The sequence below is a fragment of the Dipodomys ordii genome, unplaced genomic scaffold (genome assembly GCF_000151885.1).
Source record: "Dipodomys ordii isolate 6190 unplaced genomic scaffold, Dord_2.0 Scaffold45, whole genome shotgun sequence".
NCBI classification, from domain to species: Eukaryota; Metazoa; Chordata; class Mammalia; order Rodentia; family Heteromyidae; genus Dipodomys; species Dipodomys ordii.
In genome coordinates this window covers 12,760,587-12,770,109 of record NW_012267261.1, presented here as the reverse complement: position 1 = coordinate 12,770,109, position 9,523 = coordinate 12,760,587, and the positions used below count along the sequence as shown (strand labels likewise).

At 42.4% G+C, this 9,523-nt stretch overlaps 1 protein-coding gene across 1 annotated transcript in view; it reads left to right on the top strand.

Annotated features, from left to right (window-relative positions):
* The window catches only part of LOC105987913 (butyrophilin subfamily 2 member A2-like), a 13,336-nt gene extending 4,240 nt beyond the window's left edge, over positions 1-9,096 (top strand). Inside the window, exons 4-6 of the mRNA XM_013019333.1 lie at positions 2,539-2,943; positions 4,285-4,569; positions 9,062-9,096. Of these exons, the coding sequence (XP_012874787.1) occupies positions 2,539-2,943; positions 4,285-4,569; positions 9,062-9,096 (725 nt within the window). The remainder of the gene's footprint in view (positions 1-2,538; positions 2,944-4,284; positions 4,570-9,061) is intronic.
* Positions 9,097-9,523: the final 427 nt, after the last annotated feature.

Sequence of the window (9,523 nt, the reverse complement as noted above, 5' to 3'; positions counted from 1 at the left end):
AGGCATGCAAGGCAAGAGCTCTACCACTGAGCCACCTTCCCAGCCCATATAGATTTTTTTTTTTTTTGGGTCCAGTTGTGGGCCTGAACTCTGGGTCTGGGCGCTGTCCCTCAGCTCTTCAGCTCAAGGCTAGTGCTCTACCACTTGAGCCACAGCGCCACTTCCGGCTTTTTTCTTTTTTGCTTATGTGGTGCTGAGGAATCGAACCCAGGGCCTCATGCATGCAAGGCAAGCGCTCTACCACTGATTTATAATTCTTATGACCGAGATTACATATATATTTAAAAATCCACTGCTTTTATATTATAAACAGTAAAAAATTGACAATTTGAGAAATAAAATGCTTGTTTTTTTTTTGTTTTTGTTTTGGTCAGTCATGGGGCTTGAACTCTGGGCCTGGGAACTGTCCCTGAGCTTTTTTTGCTCAACACTAATTAATGTTCTACCACTTTGAGCCATAGCACCACCACCAGAAAGTCTCATGGACTTTCCTGCCTGGACTGGCTTTGAACCAACTGTCTCAGATCTCAGCCTCCCTGAGTAGCTAGGGTTATAGGCATGAGCCACTGGTGTTGGGCTAAAATGCTTGCTTTTTTTGTTTTGTTTTTTAACTTGCAAATCCATCTTTCTATAGGTTAGGGAAGTTGTTTCTCTCTACCTCCATCCTTCCATCTGCTCTTCTTTGTAGTCATTCATTTCATCAATCTTCGATTTGCTTAGAGTGCCACAGTTAGGAGATGAAAGAGCAGGTTGGGGGCTGGGAAGGTGGCTCAGTGGCAGAGCGCTTGCCTTGCATGCCTGAGGCCCTGGGTTCGATTCCTCAGCACCACATAAGAAAAAAGCCGGAAGTGGCGCTGTGGCTCAAGTGGTAGAGCGCTAGCCTTGAGCTGAAGAGCTGAGGGACAACGCCCAGGCCCAGAGTTCAGGCCCCACGACCGGACCCAAAAAAAAAAAGAAAGCAGGTTGCAGGTGAGGTACTTTGGAGCCAGATGCCTGGGTTTTCATTATCATCTACTACACACAATTTCCTTCACCTCCTGGCTTAAAAAAAATGATTTGGGGATGGTAATAGGGCCTATCTCGAATGTGGCATGCAGATGAAGTAAATTAAGAATTAAGGCCAGAAAAACTCTTAGAATATGTTTATCGGGACCCCTCCTTTCATTCATTATTTGTTCTCATTTAAGTTAGGTATTTAGTCTTAGAGGTTCAGGAGTTTGGTGCTGAGTGCCTGTTGGCTCACACCTATGATGCTACTTGGGAGACTGAAATCGGGGGAATTACAGTGTGAGGCAGGCTCAGAAAGAAAAGTTTGAGAGAGCCTTTCTGAGCAATATCTGGGTACAGTAGTTCACACTTGTCATCCCAGCTATAGTGGGAAGCCAAGTAGGATTTGACTCCAATACAGTGCAGGTAGCAAGACCCTATCTCAAAAAATAACCAGCCCTACAAGAGGGTGGAGTTATGACTCAACAGTGGGACAACTACCCAGCAAGTATGAGAGCTTAAAGTTTAAACTCCTGGACCACCAGGGGGGAAAAAACCCCAAAACGTTTGGTAACTGTGACCCTAGAGGCCATTTTAAAATTGTGAAAGAGCTTTTTTTCTGTGGTGCTATTGATATCTTAATTTGTGACCTAAGAGACTTTGCTTCCTGGGAATCAGTCTTATCTTTTGGTAGTAGTGACATTTGGCAATGATTCTGATTCAATAGCCTTATTGCAAAGTGGAAAATGGTTGTTCTGAGTGAAGTAGGAAGGAAATGGAAGTCCTACCGATGGTCTCCTGGCCACCAGTGGCAACCTCTGGGATGGGTTCTGGGGAAAATAGTTTGAAAACATTGAATCAGGTGATGTCTAAATTTTCCCCAGTCCTAACTTCCAAGGATTCTATTCATGCTATAATTCTAGAAGTTATACATAGTGAAGGCTATATTCTATTCCTCTCAGCTCTCAGATTCTGCTGGCTGTAATGGTGCCTGGGACTAGCAGGTATTTGGGTCAGCTAGAATAAATTCATGCACTGGACATCTGTATCTGCCTGCCTGGATAACCAAAAGTGCAGAGTGAGAAGCAACAGGGCCAAAATTCCTTTTCCGTCGAGTTTGGGGGCGACCCTTGCTCTGCTAGTCAGATACATTTGCGCAAGGATTCACTGGCAACAGATTGAAGTGGGAGAAAGGTTACAGTACATGAAGCATTTTTCTTTTGCCAATGTAAATCTGACAGGTGCAATTTGGCTTTGAGGCTAACACCTGCAATGATACTGTCCTGATTCTCCAGCTTCCAAATAAAGGCATAGCAAATTTGCAGGCCTTGCTGATTCTGAGCCAAATATGCATTTCAAGTCTTAACCTTCTAAGCCCTGTTTTAGGCTCATTCCTCCAGATTTCCAGTGGTTTTGTAAATGTCTAGTTCTCTGGATTATATCCATTGTTGTTTAAGATAGGTAGAGAAATTTCTTTGAATCATTATTAAACTCCCCATATGCAATAGTCTTGGGTCTTTGCTAATTTCATTTTTTCTTTGACATTTTCAGCATCAGTTGAAGAATTGCGGGCCGCCCCATTCACCGACGTGACCCTCTCTTGCCATTTCTCCTTTGTGGAGGGCACAGAAAATCTGGAGTTTACTTGGGAAAGAGAAGACATCAGAGAGGAATACTTGGTAGACAATGATGATGATTATTACCGCTTTTTCAGGTACTATGACTTCTTCGAAGTTTTCACAAAGTTGGTTTATTACTTTCGTGACAACACAGAGCAGCTAGAAGATCAAAACTCCCTGTATGAGGGACGAGTGTCAGTGGACAGAGATGAAATTTCCGAGGGTACTCTGTCTCTTCTGCTAAGAAATGTGGATTTCCTGGATGAAGCAATCTACAAATGCTCAGCCATCACACCAGATGGAAGAGGAGAGAGTACAATTAAGCTAATAGTAGAAGGTAAAGGAATTTACCAGATGAACTTCAGTTTGAACTTTGTCTCTGCTCATGTGGAGAAGCTGCAACAGTTAGGGGTTTGGGATGTTGGTTTATCTGATCTGAAAATATCTGAACAAAAGGTGTTGTGTCTGTACAGTGTGCATACGTATTATTTTTTGTTTGTTAGGCACCTGTGGCTCATGCCTATAATCCTGGATACTCAGGAGGCTGAGATCTGAGGACTGCAGTTCAAAGCCAGCCCAGGCAGAAAAGTCTATGAAACTCTTATCTCCAATTAACCATCAAAAAGGCAGAAGTAGTACTGTGTAGCTTGAGTGAAAAAGCTAAGGGATAGAACCCAATCCCTGAGTTAAAGCCCCAGGACTGGCACACAAACAAGCAACAACAAAATATTTATTCATTAAAACAGAAAGACAAAGCAGCAGCACTAATCCCAGACTCCACAAACTGTACTCCCCAAATACCAAAATTTTATATATTTTAGTAATCTTACATGAAGACTCTGGAGTCTGATACGTGCTTTTTCATTCTTATTTTTATTTCATTCATTTGTTTATTTTCAGTTCTGAGACTTGAACTGAAGGCCTCCTGTTTGCTTAGCTTGCTTGCTTGGTTGACATTCTACCACTTGAACCATGCTTCCAACCCACTTTTTGTTGGCTATTTTGGACATGGGATCTCATAGATTCTCGTGTCCAGACTGGCGTCTCTCTGGATCTCAGCTTCTTCAGTAGCTAGGATTACAGGCATGAGCCAGCCTAACATTTGTGTTAGTGAGGACAGCCCTGCACTGGGAAGGAGATCCAAGATCTAATTCTGGAGAAATTAGAGCAACTCATTTAGCTTTCCTGAAATTTGTTTCTTTTATTTTTTTCACTTGTTAATATGTTCATATGTAGGTTAGACAGGATCATTGCATCTCTGCAGTACCCTAGGGATCTTTCCCCTTCACAGAATTGTATGAGACCCCAAGGGGACTGGGGGCTCTGCCTGCATGGCGGAATTATTCCAGGATTAGAGCTGGAAGAGATGGCAAGGTGCTGGTGAGAATCCTTCCATATCTTCCATGATTCTCAGCAGGGTATCTGAGATCAGTGGAGAGTCTGAGATGAAGGACAAGGTAAGGACAGCAATGGTAGTAAGACCTGGACTATAAAAGCATGTGTGTATCCCATTCATATACTGTACTAGGGCCACAATGTTAGCTAGGCGATCTCAAAAGGTGTTACCTCCATAAGGGCTAATGGAAAATCAGAGGGGAAAATTCTTCCTAACTTGAGCCTCCTGGGGATGACATTTTTTTAAAGTAACTAATTGTTTTGTTATTTTCCCCCCAATCAGACTTTGAGATGCCCAAAGTGCAGTTTGACCAGATGGATGATGAGGATGTGGCTACATGCATCTCCAAGGGCTGGTACTTCACACCCAATGTGACCTGGATGGATCGGAAAGAGAGGGATCTGAGCAACCATAGTACTGTGGAGGTCCTGGAGGAGAAGATGAATGGCTTGTTCAGGGTGTTCTCGGTCCTCAAATACCCTGTCAAGTTAAATGAGATATATGTGTGCCGCATAGCAGAGGCAGATGAGAATCACCGACCTTTCAGAGTTGTCCGTAAGTTCCCAAGTAAGTGCAAACCTGAGAGGGAGGAGGGAGGGAGGGAGGGAGAGAGGAAGAGGAAAGGAGAGGAGAGGAGAGGAGAGGAGGGGAGAGGAGGGGAGGGGAGGGAAGAGGGGGGAAGGAGAGAGAGAGTAGTCTGCCTTTCATCATAAAGAAGGATTGTTCATTAATGTTCACTGTATGCCACTTCTGGGTACTTGGGGGATTTAAAGAAGCACATGGTCATATGTTTGTAGCCTGGGGCAAGAGAAGAGGATGAGGTAGAGTCTTCCTGGGTTTGAAAAAAAGACCATGCATTAGGATTGACTGCTCTTACTCTGACAGATGTGGCTGCCATCTTTGATGAGGCTTCTGTTCCTCTGCTAGCGACATCAGCTTTGTGTTATGACAGACTGAGAAGTCATGCTAGCCATCTATCTGCCACTCATCACATGCCTCATGTTTTACAGATATCATTTTAAATCTTTACCTAAACCCTGAAAGGTAATTGTTACGATGATGATGATGATGATGATGATGATGATGATGATGATGATTTTGGTGCCAGTCCTGGGGCTTGAAACCAGGGACTGGAAAATGTTCTTTAGCTTTTGTGTTCAAGGCTAGCGTTCTACCACTTGAGCCATAGCTCTACTTCTGGCTTTTTTGGTAGTGAATTGGAGACCAGAATTTCATGGACAAAGTGTGATCCTCAGCTCTCAGCCTCTTGAGTAGCTAGGATTACAGATGTGAGCCACTGGTGCACAGCTTTCTTCTTGCACTCTTTTTTTTTTTTTTGCCAGTCCTGGAGCCTGAACTCAGGGCCTAGGCACTGTCTCTGAGCTTCTTTTGTGCAAGGCTAGACTCTACCACTTGAGCCACAGAACTACTTCCAGCTTTTTCTATTTATGTGGTACTGAGGAATTGAATCCAGGGCTTCACGCATGCTAGATGAGCACTCTATCACTAAGTCACATTCCCAGCTTTTATCTTGTACTCTTGCTTGGCTTTTTTCCCTCAAGGATGGCTTTCTATCACTTGATCCGCACCTTTATTTCCAGTTTTTGTCCAGTTAATTCAAGGTAGAAAGAAGTCTCACAGACTTTTCTGCCTGGACTATCTTCAAACTTAAGTCCTCAGATCTCAGACTCGTGAGTAACTAGGATTAAGGGCTTGAGCTACTGGTGCCTGGTGGTAATTGCTCTTACTGTCTCCCTTCTACATAAAGAAGTGAAGAAGCTACTAAGCCATTAAGGACAAGATTTAAATTTCAGATAACTGATAAATAATGTCATATGCTAAACAATTGTTATTTCTCAGAAATTCAGATTTAACAAGGTGTCCTGTATTTTACCTGGGAATTCTTTACTTAAGTGATGGCAAAATAGTTAGCGAGGTATGATGGTGCTCACCTGTAATCATAGCATCTGTGGGGCTGAGACAGGAGGTTATAAGCCAGCCTGGCCTCCATGGTGAGAGGGGGGTGGAGTTGAAGCTTGATAGATATGGAACATCCAGACCCCTCTGGAAGAAGAGAAAGAAGATGTTAAAGAATCCTCTCCTGGTTTAGGAGGCTGCATTGCGTAAGGGTCTCCACACACCATTGCCAAACCAGTAATATTGGCACCACCTGGGGGTTTGTTGGAGGTACATGCTTTCAGGTCTCACCCATGACCTCTCAAATACAAAACTCTAGTAGACCTAGCAATTTGTGCTATAACCAGGCCTCTAGGTGATTCTGAGAACCACTGATACAGACCGTGAACTTAGGGGTAGTGAAGACACACAAGGCATTTCTTTCCTATCCCTGCCTTTGGGCATAGGGCACCATCCTCTCGTGGCCCTGTCCAGCAGGTGTGGAAGGAAGAGAGAACTCTTGGCTCCTTCCTTCCCTCTGTTCAGTAAAACAAGATTAACCAGAAAGACTCACACATTTAAAATTCCCACTGGAGCTGGCCTTTCCTTCAAAGGAAAGAAAAGAGGGCCTTACTTATTCCCCAGACTTTTAAGGCTTTCCCACATATTCAGGAGCAGTTAGAAGTCTTTGAACATAGTGGGCCTCTGACTCTCTTCTGAGGACTCCAAGATACATTATTAATGAGTTGACTTCAAAGAAATCCTTTTTTTTATCCCCTTAATTTTCAGCACCCTAGAAAAGGGTCCTAGAAATACCTTAAAGACCTTTGTATTTTACTTTCCCTCACCTCTTTTCATGTATTTATTTATATGAAGCCTTTGAGGTCTGGGATCTGCATGTTTTTCCAGCTTTGTAGCTACTGTTTTTCAGTACATGGCCTTTGCTCATTGCCCTGCGCGTGCTGATTTCTGTGGCTTCTCGACTTTGTGTGTCTGTGTGTGTGTGTGTGTGTTTTCTTCACGGACACACCTTTGAACAGGCTCTGTCTCTCCTCAAATATCTTTTCTTTTTCTGCTTCGTGGATTCCTGCTCATCCTTCAAGGCTTGAAGCCCTTCTTAGAAACTCTCTCGTTCTACTTTCTTTTTTCTCATCTTCTTATTCTCATTTTTATTTGTTCAATATTTCATTCATTCAGGCATCACATATTTATTAGGTTCCAATGCTTTGCCAGATGTTCTTTTAGGCACTTGTAATGCAGCAGTGAACAAAACAAACACAGACCCGTGTGAGGCTTACACACTAACAGTAGGGACAAACAGTCTGTAAATAAAGCATTAAAATATATAGTATATCACCAGATGAGCCTATATAAATAAAATACAAAAGTAGGAAGAAATTAATCCATGCAGTGAGGTATCAAGCCAGTGGTTACTTTTAGGGTCTAGGAAGGATATATGGAAGTATTCTGTTTCTTGTCCTGAGTGCTGGTTATGTGGTCGTATTCAGTTTGTGAAAACTAATTGGTGGCTCATGTCTATAATCCCAGCTACTCAGGAGGCTGAGATCTGAGGATCACCATTGGAAACTGTTAGCCATGACAGGAAAGTCTTTGAGACTCTTAAATACCAAAGGGGGAAAAAAAGCCAGAAGTGGAGCTGTTGCTCAAGTGGTAGAGCACTAGCCCTGAACAGAAAAAAATCAGATACAGCATCCGGGCCCTGAGCTCAAGCCCCAGGACTGTTGCACACATGTACATACAAATTGGGCTAGAAACCTTTGCATCCTTGTTTGTATGTAATTATATTTATGTATGTAATTACATTTATGTAGGATATCAGATTGGGGAATAGTCTTATAAAGAAAAATAAAGCAAAGACGGTAAGTTGGAAAGAGGGGGGAGTAGAAGAGAGAAAAAATTGGAATTTTAAATAAATGTCCATAGAAAGCCTCATTAGGAGGTTAAACTTTAACAAAGACTTGAAGAAGGAAGGGAGCCAAGCCTAGAAGTGGCCAAGGTCTGTGGGTTTGAAGAATAGCAAGAAGGCCAGAGGTTGGAATGGAGGGGTTTGTGAAGAGTGCAGGAGTTAAGATCAGAAGGATAACAGGGGGTCAGATTGTGTTGTTCCTTATAAGGCTGTTCAAAGCATTTGGGCTATTGCTCGAATTTATTATTATTCATCTTATCGCAAGACTCAATCTTACTTGCAAGGACAAAGTTCTCTGTCTGTCTTTCCTGGTTCCTAATAAACAACAGGCCCTGGAATAGGTATTCGTTTTGAACTAATCTTATTATCACAGTCCTAGAGGTACAACTTAATTTAGAACCTCCAAATGAAAACGCTCAACTTCAAGTCAAACACTGGTAGCTCATGCCTGTAATCCTAGCTAGTCAGAGGCTGAGATCTAAAGATCATGGTTCAAAGCCAGCCTGGGAAGGAATAGTTGATGAGATTCTTATCTCTAATTAACCTCCAAAAAAATAAAAGCCAGAAGTGGAGCTGTAGATCAAATGGTAGAATGCCAACTTTGAGTGAAAAGACAAAGAGTAGTACCCAGGCTCTGAGTTCAAGCCCCTGTACCAGCAAAAAAACAGAGGAGGAGGGGAAGCATGACTCCTTGATTTTTTTTCCTTGAAGAACTTGAGGAACATCCTCCTTCCTTTCATCCCATTGGGAACCTTTCATCCCACAAGCTAACAAGGACTTTGGTCTTCGTTGGCTGACTTGATATTAGTTCCTCTCTGGGTGACTCTTAACACCCTGAGCCTCTATTGCTGTTTTCTTTCCTCTCTGAAAGTTGGTAGGAAATACTACTGCATTCCCCTCCCTTCTCTTTTGTCTTGTTTCTTCTCAAATTGCACTCCAAACAATACTTCTTGAATGAATGAACACATTCATGAGTGAATACATTAAAATCTCTTCTTACAAATAGCTAATTGTAATGATCTAGTTCCCCCTAAGAGAATGAAATACTTTTAAAGAGTTCTTGGAGTCCCCTTAGCAGGCTGCCACTCTTGGAGGAACAAAGAATTCATTGTTCCCCACTATTCTTCATTGTGTGGCTTTAACAAAGTCATTGGGGCTGAGTGCAGGGTTGCCTCTAACACAAAACTTTCACCTTTTATGTTTTCTTGCTTTTTCTCTTCTCCCTTTTTCCCTCAGAGAGAAAATATCCTGGATCCTACGACTACTATTAAGAGATTTTAATGACATCTGCTCAAGGACCTTCATGCAATGGAAGCCTGCTTTCTCCTGTGGATGACGACTTTTTGTCCTACACATCATAAACAGAGCAAAAGAAAGGAAGAAAGAAGAAAGAAAAGAAAGAGAGAGGGGGGAAGGAAGGAAGGAAAAAAGGAAGGAAGGAAGGAAGGAAGGATAGGAAGGAAGGAAGGAAGAAAAGAAAGAAAGAAAGAAAGCCAGCAAGCAAGTGAGCTAGCTGGTCTAGTGTGTTACCTGTTAACCTCTAAAATGAGAGGAGCTCCTATGATATGCTCCTTTCAGATCCGTATGATAAAGTCTTTTGCTTTTATTTCTATTTTTGTTTTATTGAATGGATTTTATTTGATCTCATACTTTTCACATGTCAAATTCTGAGTAAAACTCAAAACTCTTAAGTGCGAA